This window comes from Nipponia nippon, unplaced genomic scaffold, assembly GCF_047370975.1.
Source record: "Nipponia nippon isolate SJK-2023a ecotype South Korea unplaced genomic scaffold, ASM4737097v1 scaffold_4, whole genome shotgun sequence".
Taxonomy (NCBI): Eukaryota; Metazoa; Chordata; class Aves; order Pelecaniformes; family Threskiornithidae; genus Nipponia; species Nipponia nippon.
The window spans coordinates 24,153,257-24,168,510 of NW_028262358.1; the positions used below are offsets into that span (position 1 = coordinate 24,153,257).

A 15,254-nucleotide genomic window follows, 5' to 3' on the forward strand; every position below is an offset into this window, starting at 1 on the left:
CAACACTTGGCATGTGGGAGTTACACATATGCTTTGCACGATGAATAAATAACAATCAAAGGAATTATAAAATAATTGGAAGGCAGAAGGTTATTTTGTCTTTCAAAGTGCCACAATTAGGAGAGACACAGTGGTTTGGCATCCCTTTAGATGCTGGTCTGAGTGACAGTCAGTAGGTAGCAAGCATTTGAGGAACGATCTGAGCTGAAATTAGTGAATTTTAAGTCAGTTTCGTGAAAAAAAAAAAAATCAGCCACAGAATCTCAATTTGAGAGGATATGCAATTTCCATCTGACTAGAGGATGCCGAGCATATTTTTAAGATGAACTCCTGCAAGGGTCTGAGTGCCTTAGAGATAGAGCTGAGAATCCTTTAATAGGAGACTGAAGGTACTTGATTCCTTCTTCCAGAAGGCTCCCAGCACTTCCAGAAGGATGAATTTGTAAATAGTAGTGGATTTTGACTATATCCTGTTGTGACATGTTTGATATCTAGCAATGTATTGTTCTGCACCTGAGTAGAGCTTAAGCCTGGTGTTTTCTTCTGCAAAAATACTGACTGAAGACTTTGAAGAAACTCAGAAAAGACAAATAAAATTAATTATCAGAGAACAGATTTAAAGGATTTTTTCAAACCACCTATTTGCATGTTTAGTCATGCAACGATGAAAAGAAAAAGACCAAACTGCCTCTATATATTAAAAGGATGTAACATGCGCAGGAGAAAGAATCATTCTTTGGAAAGATTAAATGAGAAATGTAAGCATAACCTACACCAAAAGCAGCTTGTGGGCAATGACGTTTATTAGAACAAGCACAGTTCCCACAAGAGAATTAATGGAAGCTGAACTGCTTTGAGACTTCTAAAAGTAAATTGGCCAGTGGATGGAAAGGAATTCCATAGTGGGTGGACTTTTTGTCCTGCAAAAATATATTTCTCGTTTAGTTTCTTGTCTTCAAACCAAACTCTTTTTATTCACTATCACTGTTTTCTGGACCAGACAGACAAAATAAGAAGATGGAAACATTTGTCAAGGTCTTTGCAGTGGCTTTTTTTTACCCATGCTGGGTACCTGCCAACTTGTTATTTGGGTACTTGCTTCCCTGGGCTCTGCTCTTTTCTATACTTGCTATACAAAACCAACGCCCCTCTCCAAGTTCCTGCTGGCACTTACTCCAGCACAGTGTCTGAGATCTGTTCCCTAAAACAGCAGGTCTACTGCCAGTTCGTGCATTGTGAGGATGCTTAAACCCATCCAACTGCATTGCCTGACCCACCATCCACGTTTGGCCGTGCATCAGCCAAGCAATCCCCACCGCTTACCAGGCAACTTGTGGCTGTAGTACCTGTAAGCTTCTTCCCCAGCTTTGAGAAAGAGAGTAGCACCATCACTTTTCCAGGGAGAAGAATATGCGCTCAATGGGATGTTACATGGGGACTGAGAAGTAGAAGAAAGCAATTAATTGCTTAAAAAAGAAAAAAAGATGGTAACTGCATATTAGGGAAGGAGAGAGTGAAGAAAGAGTATAAGAAAAACATACATGGAGGAAAGGACACTGACTCAAAGACAAGAGCCTTTGAAAATGACTAACACCTTTCCCCTTGCTGTTATTCTCTATGTACCTACATGGCATAGCTCTTGATGTAAAGTGGGGGCACAGAGGGCAGTTCTTTCACTGGACTCCAGCCCAAGGCAATTTTCAATCTGGTTCATCAAGGTATGTCTGAGGAGCAATTTTCTTTGCTTTAGGACATGCAGTTTCAAATAGTGTGCCCAGGAGAAAGCATGCACCACTCCTCCCACCAAGATTTATTTCTGCTGTTCACACTGTTTTACTACTTCTGCAGACTGCATTCTGTGGTCTGCTTAGAAGTCTTCATCTGAGGGTGCTCTTCACCTACCCAGCCCTGGAGGTTCAAGCATTCCTTTATGTTTTAGAACTATAATTTTTTTAGCACACTTATTGAGAAACTGCAGAGTTTTTCTAACAAATTTTCATGGAGTGAACAGGTTCCCCCATTTTCTGTAGTAATGAAATGGTTTCTACTCAGGAAAGCTTGTAAAAGTTTTTTTATCTAGCCACTTGCTCAAAACCAACATCAGGCAGTTTTATACCTTTAGAAGTGCAAGGATGATGTTTCAGCTGCAAAATAGTGGTCTCAAAACCTGATCCATACTCAGATACAATTCAAGAAGCCATCAATTCCATGAAAAAAATATTTCCTTATAAAGAAAAAAATGCTGGTTCTTGCTAAAAGGTACAGGTAAAAGAGTAGGTGTTAGAATTCAGGAGAGTGGAAAAAACATCACTCCTGGGCTTGAAATAGCCACTGAAATGGGTCTGTAAGTGCATCATTTCAGGAAACTGATGGGAAACTAACACAACACCTGCAGGGGTGCGGGATCTGGTGCCTATCTGTCTTCCAGTGAGCAAAGCGTTCCAAGTAACTTATTTCCTGGAATTTTATCATATAAAGCCAAAAGCTCCTGAAGACACAAAGTAGTATCTTACACTTGTTTTATGCCTTTGCTTTTAGGAGGAGAATAAAGTGTTTGTTCTGAAAAAAATGCAGTGTAAAGACACCAAAAGATTTACCTCAGGTGAGGAGGAGGTGGAAGACAGCTGATAAATGGCATCCCGCAGTGTTACCAAACATTTCAGGACAGCAACACGGAACAGCATAGGCAGCTGAACGCCATGGTGGTGTGGAAGCTGAAAGGCCATCTTACTCAACCAATTAAAATTATTTTCTTTCATTACTGTGTGAGTATAGGTCAGTGATAAGACCTGGCAGGAAGTGTCACAGGGTCTTTCATAGCGGGTAGTTGAAAGGTCTATTTTTACATTTCTAAAGCAAAAAATAAAAAAAAAAAAATCCTTTTTTATGTACCACACCCCAGCACTATCCTGAGTCACACTGAAGCAGAAACAGGAGAAAGCCACCTCCGCTTAATTCCTGGCACTATCTCCTTCATGTTCTTTGCTCTTCCCTTCTTCAAGTGCCATACCCTTTCTGCTTTAGTCCATCACGTCTCATGGGATTGCCTTAGGAGGAGATATATCAGCAGAAGAGTGTGGTTCAGGATGCTAATGCAATAATTACTGGCTTAATCATCAAAGTGAATAAGCAATTTACCAACAGTCCCTTTCAGCACTATGCATTGTTACCATTTAAATACAGATTTTTGTAATGCACCATAATTAGATACTGCACATGGGAAAGTTTTAAAAGTAAACCAGTAAAAATGAAAATGACTGCTCTGAGATGAGCACAGGACCCAAGTTTATTCTTCTCACAACAGAAAATGTCAGTGATGTGGTATGTGGAAACTTGCTTCCAAACCAGTACTGACCCAGTGGCCTCATTGCAGGCAGAAGGGAAAATGTCCTGTGAAACAAGGTCTCTTCTACATGGGACTTAAAGTAGGAATCTTCTATTTTGGTGAAGTGGCATGGCTAATATTTTTAGAGATTCCAGCTTGAATAGCTTAATTTCAATTCCTTAAATTTCTTCTGAAGGTTCAACTGGATACACTCATTTCAGTGCCTGCTCTGGCAGTATATACTGTATAGCTAAGTAAACTGAAATGTTACTCCACTTCTTCCCATTTCATATGCACAGTCAACTGTGTGCATGCAGCAGCAAATACTGTTTTCTTCAAGTACACACTATTTATCTATGTAAACCAGGGTTTCCATACACAGAGGCAATTGGAATATATAAACAGAGGAGTATCACTAAACATGGTCCATCTCACAACCACAGGACATGCATACAATAGAATCTTCGCACCTGAGTAGCTGACAGCTTTCATTACTTTAGCCACTGAAACCAAGCCTAACCCAGGCCATGCTTTAGTTATATGTCAGCAAGATCTAGAGGGGAAAAGAGAGGAAAAGGTGAAACTCACATAGTTAAAACACAGGATCAAATCTGCTGGCTCAGCACTATGCAGGTATGGCCACAAGCGCTCTCAGTCCTCAGCCTTTCATAGCCTTGACCACCATAATGGATTTTTCCCTTTTGTTGAAGGTTCACTTTAGCAGTCAACTCAGCAAAACAGAACACATAAGATATAAAATTACCTTATAATATTTACAGAGAACAGCTTTGTGGATAGGTTTAATAACTTATAGATTAGTTCAGAAATTATTATAATGAGTCACTTTAGAGCCATGGAGGAGGTTTTAAAGTTGCTCTTTTCACTGTTCTTGGGCATTTCTTAATGTCTATCAAGGCCATAAACTTCTCAAAAGAAAAAGAAATCACTTGACATTGAAGACTGCAAATCTCATCTGTCAGTTTAACAAAGCATGCGCACAGAGAAATCTACTAGATCTCTATTATAAGGAGTTTGGATTTTTTCTGAACACCAGTATGCTGAGCTAGAAAAGTGATTCCCTTTTCAAGCACTGGCCGTTATATATTTCTAGCTCATGGAGAGTGGATTATCCGTCATCCTTAATATGTTTCAATGAGAAGAACTAATTTTCTGTTGAAGTGCTTAAGACTGAATGCCCCTCACAATGACCTTCAAATTGAACTCAGGTCTTAAGATTTTCCCCAATAAGTTCCTCAGAATCTGCGGAACAGCTTTTAACTCCACACATCCTTTTTCCCTTTCTACATGACAGCTTCTAGACTCCATTTATGTGCCATGAATACCCAGAGGTCATCTTCCACAGAAGAAGAAGAGGCCATCACAATTATAATTTCTTAATAAAGCAAAATTTCATGGGGATGCTCTAGTAATCCTAACTGATTAACCCATAATCCATTTTTCACTATAACATTAATAATTTTCTCAGTCTTGATCAAGTCAAACTGCACTGGTCAGGTGCTCTCAGTCTACTCAGCAATCATCTGCCATTCAGAATCTACTCTTGTATTTCTCAAGATAGTAAGCAGTCAAAAAGTTCACCTAACTGGCTGGAATTCAAACTGCAGACGACATATTTCATCACTGTTTTCCTTTCTCCCATTATAATTATATCGGATCACTGATGTATTTAGCTCAAATGGTCTTGGCTCTTTATAAGGCTGAAATAGATAAACACATGGGTCACTGGAAAACATGCAAAAAAAAAAAAAAAGACTGTTTTGCTCCAACGAGTTCTGGAACTTCAAGCCAGTGTCTTACCTCTGAGGAACCTGTGCACATAGTAGGCATAACCTATATGGAGTCCCAGGCTGTGATTTAATAGCAGTGTTCCACATTATTCTTACAAAGAAAAGGTAAATTTGCTGCTATCTTATGCAACGTGCTTCATGGAGCTGCTGCTCCGTGATAGCTTACTGCATGCAGGCTCTTATCTTCCTACGGCCACTTATGACAGAACATGTCACACCAAGGGAAGGGGGATAAGGGTAACAGCCAAGCACTTTCAAGTGGTTGCCTGCACTGTAGATGCCTAAAGACGTTCCTGTACAGGCACAGAAGTACCCCAGATGTCACTCAAGCATTGCTAGTGCTGTAATAGCTGCAATCTTGTAAAGCAGTGCTTGCTTCTAACTTTGTGGAGTACCTAGCGTAGATGGAAACTGTATTTGCAATGTTAAAACTAAACTCTTCGCTGCAAAGTTACAAGAATGTTCCAGCGATGTGTTGGGACTCTTGACTAACTCAATTCTTGTGCTATTGCTGCAGCACTGTTTCAGGCACATGGCTTTTTGCCATGGTCAGTTGAACAGTATTCTCAAATGACCAGCTGTGTTCTGCTTACCTGCACTCACTGCAGTTTTGGTTTGATACTGGATTGCTTTTCACCACCTCTTCTGCAGTCTTGCCTCTGTGCTTCTTCCCAGCACAGGATGCATTTTCCAGGGGGATTTAGCTACAAGAGAGATAATCTGGACTGCAAAATTTCTTGCAAATGAAAGATAAAATTTCTGAAACTACTTGAGTGAGCTAAAGAAAATAAATGAACGAGGTAGTGGGGACAAAAGTGAAACACCCACTTAACTGAAACCTCATTTCAGTCTTTTTCTCCAGTTAATTAAGTATTGAGGAAAATGGATGTAGAAAGCACATTTTAAAGCAATCAAGTACTGCCAGAAATCAAACCAGCAATTTGAAAAGAGAACAACACTGCTCTCTGGCATCTGACAAAATAAGATATTTGACAGGGAACAATATGTGCAGTACTGGTTAATTGAGAGGCGAGGAGAAGAATAATCATAGCTGCATTACTGAATTTATAGAACTATCTCCAGTATACCACAGGGACAATGCGAATTTGTGGAATCCTCCTGCCTACTACAGCAAGCCAGCAATCGCTTACATTCCCATCTACATTTTCACAATGTACCCTAGGCAGCAATGCAGAAATAGCAACTGTGGTGACTGAAACCAGGAGACTTGCCTTTAAAATTACTGTAATCCCACACTTTCCTCTGCTGGTGAAGAGATATGGAATAGGAAACAAGTGGGGCAGAAATCTTCATTAAAGTTTGCTCTGTCCACAGCATCCTTCATTAGAACTGTGCAACTCTTTCCCAGTTCACATGGTATGGGCTATGGCTCTTACAGCACCAGTCCTACAACAGATTAGGTTGACTGTGCATTCTTTCAAAGTGTCAGCATTAAAGCAAAGACAAGACTTTAGTCTGCCCGCCTTTTAGTTCTGAGCTGTAGCCAAACACAGTGTGAACTCTACCCATGAACTTATGTACATTTTGGAAGCTCTGGCAGAACTTCCAAGGCTATACTCTCTTTCTTGCAGTTGATTCACTAACCTTCCATTTTTTCTATGTCATTTTAGCACATTAAAATGATGCTTACAGCATACTGCTGTGTCAAAGAAGCCAGCAATGGGGATTGAGACACCTGAACAAACCCATCACATGGTACCCTTCCCATTCACACTAAAAATACTATTTAAGGGTACGTGCAGTTAATAAGATATTGTTATTTAGATTCTTTGATATAAACCAATACTTCCACATTTAACAGCCTGTCTCAGCAGGAGATTTGTTGATCTGAAGATAGTATCAGGAGCCAGACACCAAGCACTTAAATAAAAAAAAGAGGTAAAGGGATGAGTGGTGTCCCTCAGGGGTCCATTCTGGGGCCTGTTCAATATCTTCATCAATGACATAGACAGCAGGATCGAGTGCACCCTCAGCAAGTTTGCAGATGACACCAAGCTGAGTGGTGCAGTCGACACACCTGAGGGACGGGATGCCATCCAGAGGCATCTGGACAGGCTGGAGAGGTGGGCCTGAGTGAACCTCATGAGGTTCAACAAGGACAAGTGCAGGATCCTGCACCTGGGTCAGGGTAATCCCCGGTATCAGTACAGGCTGGGGGATGAAGGGATTGAGAGGAGCCCTGCCGAAAAGGTCTTGGGCGTACTGGTGGATGAAAAGCTGGACATGAGCTGTCAATGTGCTCTTGCAGCCCAGAAAGCCAACCGTATCCTGGGCTGCATCAAAAGAAGTGTGACCAGCAGGTCGAGGGAGGTGATTCTGTCTCTCTACTCTGCTCTGGTGAGACCCCACCTGCAGTACTGCATCCAGCTCTGGGGTCCTCAGCACAGGAAGGACATGGACCTGTTGGAGCGGGTCCAGAGGAGGGCCACAAAAATGATCAGAGGGGTGGAGCACCTCTCTTATGAGGAAAGGCTGAAAGAGCTGGGGCTGTTCAGCCTGGAGAAGAGAAGGCTGTGGGGTGACCTTGCAGCCTTCCAGTACTTAAAGGGGGCTTATAAGAAAGATGGAGACAGACTTTTTAGCAGGGCCAGTAGCGATAGGACAAGGGGTAATGGTTTTAAACTAAAAGAGGGTAGATCTAGACTAGATATAAGGAAAAAAAAATTTCACGATGAGGGTGGTGAAACACTGGAACGGGTTGCCCAGAGAGGTGGTAGATGCCCCATTCCTTGGAAACATTCAAGGCCAGGCTGGACAGGGCTCTGAGCAACCTGATCTGGTTGTAGATGTCCCTGCCCATTGCAGGGGGGATGGACTAGATGACCTTTAAAAAGGTCCCTTCCATCCCAACGCATTCTATGATTCTATGAAAAGAGCAGCTAACCAAGTTAAACAAGGAGTTGAGCAAGTAGGAGATCTAGAAATCATAAACCAGATTCTTTCCTTTTGTAATTGCTCACAAGAAATTGACAAGAAAAAAATCCAAAAGGATGAAGTAGCAGTCGTCTTCATTACTACTTTTAGCCTGCATGATCTGAATCTAAGTTAATTAAAAAGGATCCAAACTATACTCCTCAGGAGAACTAAAATCTTCAATCACTCAGTGCCAGAGAATCACTAAAGCGACACGTGTATTTAAAAATCAACAGTAGTACTGAAAACAGATTATTTTTTCAGCACAGGGTCAAAACAATACAGAACATTCCCTTTTCTCTACAGTGAAAAAAAATCAAAGCAGTCCCCAACCACAATTAATAGTTTCCCACTCTCCTATTTTGCCTCTGGAAAAAAAAAAAAAAAATCAGTAATCTGACGTGGATACACAGACTTAGTGAAAAATGCAATCTTCCTTCACAATATCAGATGCACTTATACTGTATTTCATGTGGTACTCAACAGGCCTTCTAAATAAAGGAACCCTGAAACACCATCCAGTGCTGAGAGCAGATTCTCACTAAGCTTTCATCTGTTTAATTTATGAAGCACAGGAGCAGAAAAGCAAAATACAGAAAGCTGCTGATTTTTCTGTGCACCCATCAATCATCAGTGCATTCACCTAAGTATTTCGACGGCTGAATTATGAATAGTTTGTCTGCTGTTAAAAAAGCTTCCAGGAAGACAAATAAAACAATGCAAAAAGCTAAGCAGATTTAGCTATTTTATAGCTACATCGCGTTTTCCTAAGTTCCTTATAGTTTCTGAACTCTACACTGAAATAAGTGCTTGGGTGTGTCTGTAAGTGTGTCAGAGAATATGCACAGGCACATATATATAACAGAGGAGATATACCTGTCTCCTGTCACTGGAGCCATAGATATACTAGTCCATATTTTAAGCAAATCCACAACATTGCTTTTGAATACCGATATTGCAATCTGCTTTCATTTCACAGTAGTCCACGATGTATCAGTTGTCAACATCTTTAAAAAGTTCAAACAGCTGTTTTCAATTACTGCTTTCTACAGAAAATTACTGGCAGCCTTATTGTAATTTGTGGCTATTTAGGATAAGGTGGCAAAAGCGGAGGGAGATGGAGTCATTTTAAGGGTTAGACAGCTGAACTCTCAAACAGCAGGAATAAGGATCAGGCAGCTGAAACTAGTTCTAGGACAAAGTCAGTGTTCTCACCACAGAGGTGGCACCTGGGCCATGGAGTGACACTACTTTCCCTACTGTAGAGAGTGTTTATGTTGTTCGGCTATGTTTCCCTGTCTAAAAGAAACTCATTTGCAACGTATAGTAGAAAGAAAATCCCCATTAGATGTGTGTTGCACTTTTCTCTGTCATCGCCTTCAAGGTTTTAGGGCACTATAGGATTATTGTCCAATAAGCACGCCTGAGACTAGACAGATTTGGATTCACTGTAGCTCCAGCTAGTATTTTTCTTCCTCTATTTAAAGTATATTAATTTGCATCAGTTGTAGGGCACATCAACAAAATTAGTAAGCTGGACAGCGAGAACATGTTTCTTCTTTCAGCTCCATCCTTTCCTCCAACCAGTCGTTACTGGACTGACAGACTCTTCCAAGTGATCTTGCTGTGAACCAACAAACGCTAGTGATGGCAGCGCTGTGCCAAAGAGTGGAACCACAGTGCAATGCACAGCGTCTTCCAGAAGCTGATGCTTCAGAAAGTAGCACAGGCCCATATTCAATAAATAGCATTTCTCCTACTAAGGATTAATTTTAAAAAAAATTTGTATAAACTCTACCCAAGTGGTAGTTGATTAGACTGTGGCTATATCGTGGGAAGCGCAGGGCTGTCTCAGGCCTGCCACTTCCGTGCTGTTCCTGCACTCAAGGCTTGGGGAACTCCTGAGGATCTCTGCAGCCGAGTAGGCTACAAGAAGTCAGGGCAGGATCTGACCTAGGAGCATTTTGGATTCTGATATATGAGAGATCAGTTCAAACATTGGCCCTTAATAGTAATCCTGGAAGAGCAGCAGCCAAACAACTCTCCTTTTATGTTTTTCTTTCATTACTAGGCAAAAAGGAGAAGAATAGTTCAAAGCCTGAAGAAAGAGCTGAACATCACAAACCAACCAGACCCTTCCATCAGCTGTAAGGGCGCAGGACAAAAGGACGCCAGCATTCCTGCAACGTGCTTTTAACCTACAACTTTGGGCATTTCAGAGAGCATTCAAAATTAGTTAGGACAGCAAACTAGATTTTACACCAATTACAATGTAAACCTTGGGCAAAAAGGAAAATGAAGAAGAGATCCAGCTAATACATCTTCCTGTGACATAACACACTACGGCAACAATCAGGTTAACATGCTAAGAACAATACCAGAGCACCAAAGATAGCATTTTTACAGGGACTTTCACGATCACAATAGAAAGCTAGATACAAGTGTCCTTTCATTCGTTACAGATAACTGACACTGACAAAACACGTCGTATACAATCCTCTTACCAGGAATTCTGATGAGGCATTTTGATTTTTTCCTGCTACACACTTGATTTACAGATAGGTTGGAAATTAAGTTTTACATACAGCTTTCAAATCCCTACATTAATCGTGACCTGAAGTCTCATCAGTTTGCAATAGAATGTAGAATATTAAGTCCCATTTTCAAGTGATTTAGATATTAATCTAAGTAACTTAAGATCTCTTGAAAATCTTAACCTATATTAGCTCATATGCCAAAAAGCTAGGATTAGCTAGTACTACAATACATACAAGTTACTGAAAAATAACAGGCATTGTAATCTTTGAAAATGCAAACATTTCACACTTACCGAAATCTAAAGGCTTATAAACTACAACATGGCCAAGTTGGAAAATATGTAATTACTAAAGCCTCAATCCTTTCTTTTAGTGATGATATTTACTTATTTCATTATAACATAGTTGTTTAAATTTGTCTGGTTAAGATTAGACAGCTTTCTAAAGATAGATGGTTTTTCCACACTCCTCTCCAAGTGGGACACTTTTCAAGGCATCAGATTAAAATAGAAAAACAATGATTGGGATAAATAAAGCACACCAGGTTTGGTTTTGGTTTTTTTGGGTTTTTTCCCCTCGTTGTCCGCTACCAATGCATTTTCACACCCATGCTTCTCCCTCAAGAGAGTTAATTTTTTAGAAAATTGCTGCAATCCCTAAATAATTTGAAGCTACAAAATCTTATCTGAAGTAACTTAACTTTTACGAGCAGCTTTGTTAGTATACTGACAGAAGATGAGGCAATCAAAATGCATCCTTTAAGATGGGCCTTTTTCAGTCTCCCTGGAAGATGTCTCTAGGCATAGTGCCACAAGTATTGTTTTAGTTACCTAATACTTGAGTTAACAAACAACTAGAGATGTTTAAGAAAAAGCCACAAGATCTACTGATCCTACCCCAACTGCAGGTATATCTAGTTAGTGCAGGATAGCTTGTATATAAAGTTTTTGTTCGTTCAAACTATATAGAATATTTTGGTTTGTGTTATTCTGTTATCCTTATTTGAGACAAATGCTGAATTTCTTTAAAGACCTTTCAGTTAGACTGATGAATAGGATATTTTTTCCTCATAAACTCCGTTCTAATGGACAATGCTGTAAGCAAGGCAGAATAATGGGGGGTATGTGTGTATATGTAAAGAGAGAAGAACACTTTAAAACTAACTCAACTTCAAGTAGAATAATTGTATCATTAGAGAAGCACTTGTTATACTTTGAAAGTTCAACTTGGAACAGAAGTACTGTCTTTTATTTTATGGTAAGGAATCTTTTTCAAGGAGTAGAAAGCATTATTACACACTTTTGATGAAAGGAGAAGCATCTTTCTGATAGAAAAATAACATGAAAATGCCTCTCTGCTGTGCAACTTTGAGTCCTGGGGCACTACTGCTTATGTACAGGAGCTTGATTTTTCTAATACCTGGCCTGGGTAGGCAACCATAAGCAATATGAATTATTGGAAAGTAATTTCTGTTCAGTTAGATGACTGATTTAGTTGGTCACCCTTTTCTTTTGCACAGAATTGCTCTGAGCTACCAAGCAAGCCCAATTAGACCTTTGAAATCCGTAAGTACGAGCTTGTTGTGGTGAGCTTATTTGTAATGAAACATCCTAAATTCAAGTGCACTATCATGAACTAGATGGAGTTGTTTTCTTATATTGATGATACCAGAATCTTAAATACTATTTCCAGGTGAGTTACCTTTCTTTTGGGATCTCAAATAGGATTTTTCTTGAATGAAAATAGGCTAACTCAGGGCATTCTATGCAGATATTTCTTGACGCCTGACCATTTCTCCAACACGTCCACTCTCATTACATCAGGTACAAGTCTGCAAAGATTATTCATATAAAGTGACACATTTGAGGCCAAGCATTGTCAGGGCGAAGGGTGACCTGCAAAGAATCAGCAGACAGCCACATTACTGGTAAAGCGAGCACAGTTTGTTGTTATGGTGTCCTTTCTGGCCTGGTACATAGTGCCTACCCCCAGCTTGCTGAGGATTACTGGCTGGCCAAGGGCCATTTTGCAGAGGTGAAGATTAACGTTGTAAGACCTTTGGCTATGGTCAAAGCCAGTGCATACTGGGAAGTACAAAGAGATGGTTTGGCAGATGCTTAGTTTCAGGGAAAACAGACAGTCCTCTCAGTTTGTTCAGATCAGGTCTCATCTGCCCTTGCACAATGTTATTCCACCTGAAAGAAGGAAGAAGGGATACCAAGACGCAGCACACTGGACCTGTGCACTGGATGCAGCTTATATCTGGTTTTATATTTGGTTTTGCACTTACAGATGAAGTCACTGCTTCATTTTGAATCATCCAATAGCATTTGCCTCATTTTTCCTGGAACCGAATATTTTTTAGAGATACTTAGGTGACTTTAGTTTCCATCTGTAAATCAACCTTCAGTGCACAGAAAAACAGCAACAATGAACTACATGGCAACATGTAGTCCACTTTTTCCATAGTTTAATTTTTTTTTTAAACAGATTTATGAAGAATTATTTACAGAAAATTCTGCAGATGATCAGTTATATCTGTTCTTTCATTATCATTCTGCAAGTTTGAGTGACTATTGGTGTTAGTAAATATTCAAGAACAAGGTCTGCAGAACCCATATATCGTTAGTCATTGGATAAGAGAAAATAGTGCCCTCCATATAGTTCTGATACTTATTTCACAAACTGGTTTTTGATCGTCAGTTATTCTGAGTTGTGATTAAGTCCACACAGATTTACTGCACCTTACAATTTTCTTTTTGCTCATCTTGATCAGATAGTCCTTCTTCATTTAGAGAATTTTTGGCTTTGTGCATCATACGACTCTCCCTAGTATTATCAGAGACAGTTTTTGTGGATTGCTTATGCAGGCAAAGTGGTGACCTTGAAGTAGATTTCATTGGTGTAAAAGCTGTTACTGCTTGGGACTGCTGTTCATCATTTACCTGTAACACAAACAAAAATGTCCTGTTTCACTGGTAACGGAAAGCCACATTAGGTTTCTGCAGCAGGTCAAAAGACTCGCTGCAGAACACTAAATATTCGGAATTTGCAAAACACATATACATACATATTGAAAACAGAAAAAATATTTTGAAGACACTTATCACTTTGAATATACAATACAGTGAGACTTGATATCAATCAGTTTGGTGTGGTGTAAGATGGAGTATCTGCTACACAGCTGGCAAGCTATTTGCTAGGAGCAGAAAAAAGCTAAACCAGCAACAGGTAGTACTCTTAAGTCTGTTCACTAAGGTACCAGGTATTGTGTACCGAGATCTGTATTTCGTTTCTCCTGTACATATTCTGCAAACATAAAACATAGTTGTCACTTTTTTTGCTGACACCTGGACAGAAACCACTGCTTTCACATTTTAACTAATGTGCAGTCAAAGCACTCAATTTAAATTCTACATTATATTCACATAGGAAAGTGAATAAATTTGCGTATGAAAATGACGGCACATTTTAAACACCTTGAGAAATTTGCAACAGTTTGAAACTGCGTGTCTGAAATGAAGTACATATAAGTACTGTCAATGAGAAGGAGAGAACGCTTATTTCACTTTTAAAATAGGACACACTGTTTACTGTATTAATATAAAGCATGAAACAACACGTTTTGATGGTTTCAACAAACGATGAAACGATATTATGAACAATTCCTCCAGAAATTCCCAGGTGTACGTCATCTTGAAATAAAACACACACATATATCCAGCAATGTCCAAGAGAGAAGCACACAAATTCCTGGAACTGATGATTTCTGCATATTTACACTTGGGGGGAAAAAAAAAACCAAAACCGTGAAATCCTAATTTCTCCTATATAGTTGAAGGTAAGGGGTAGCCTGCCCTTAGACCTAGACAATACAAGCTTAGGTAAAGGAGGACTGTTTGGGAAATCCCTCCCCCAGTTAAATTAAAAACAATTTATTACTGATTACTTATTATTTGCTGTAACCTTGACTATGGTCAGCCAGAGCCTACAACAAGCTTACACCATGCTGGCAGATGATTACTACGCAACTTTCTGCTGCCAAGGCTTCCTTTCTTTTTTGCACTACTGAGTTGCTTTACAAGCAAGACCCTCCATTTGTTCCTAAAGTTACAGGAAAACATACATAAATGAGTGTAAATAAAATTTATTGGCATCACTTAATGAAACAGTAATAAAACACAGACCTCCAGGCAATGTCTGTAAGAAGCAGCAAATTTTGGCAAGTAGGGTAATTAACCCTTGAAACAACATACAGGAATTCAGTGGATACACTCGCACTTTGAAATACAGATTTGCTATTGCTATAGCTCAAAACAAATTATGGCTCTGATCTGACTCATCTTCCCAATGGTGCTTTCTGGCCTCAAAACCTATACATCCACTAAACTATGTGGCTCTTGCCTTTACTTACTTTTGGTATCTTGCCAACATACTTTATGTGCTAACACAAAATAACTGCATTAAAAAAAAAAAAAGAAAAAACCCAAGAAATAACAAACAACCCCAGAAGTTGTACTCTTGCTTTATGGCTTCACTTTTGGCTGTGCGGCAGACTCTACTGATTGCCAAAAGAATGCTTTTGTGTAACCTGGCAAACAAAGAATTTTTACCTACTAGCATATTTCTATGTAACTCTCATGTAAGGAA

The 15,254-nt window shown here is 39.6% G+C and overlaps 2 protein-coding genes across 3 annotated transcripts in view; one reads left to right on the forward strand and one right to left on the reverse strand.

The window, feature by feature from the left end:
• Window positions 1-10,264, forward strand: part of LOC148053214 (spermatogenesis-associated protein 7 homolog) — a 39,698-nt gene extending 29,434 nt beyond the window's left edge. Inside the window, exon 10 of the mRNA XM_087776838.1 lies at window positions 10,139-10,264. Coding sequence (XP_087632964.1) covers window positions 10,139-10,264 — 126 coding nt within the window. The remainder of the gene's footprint in view (window positions 1-10,138) is intronic.
• Window positions 10,265-10,293: 29 nt separating this feature from the next.
• CENPF (centromere protein F) overlaps window positions 10,294-15,254 on the reverse strand; it is a 46,935-nt gene continuing 41,974 nt past the window's right edge. Inside the window, exon 20 of one of the 2 annotated variants that reach the window (XM_087776835.1) lies at window positions 10,294-13,549. In XM_087776835.1, the coding sequence (XP_087632961.1) occupies window positions 13,340-13,549 (210 nt within the window). In that variant the 3' untranslated portion in view covers window positions 10,294-13,339. The remainder of the gene's footprint in view (window positions 13,550-15,254) is intronic. The other variant, XM_087776837.1, reaches the window with a different exon arrangement.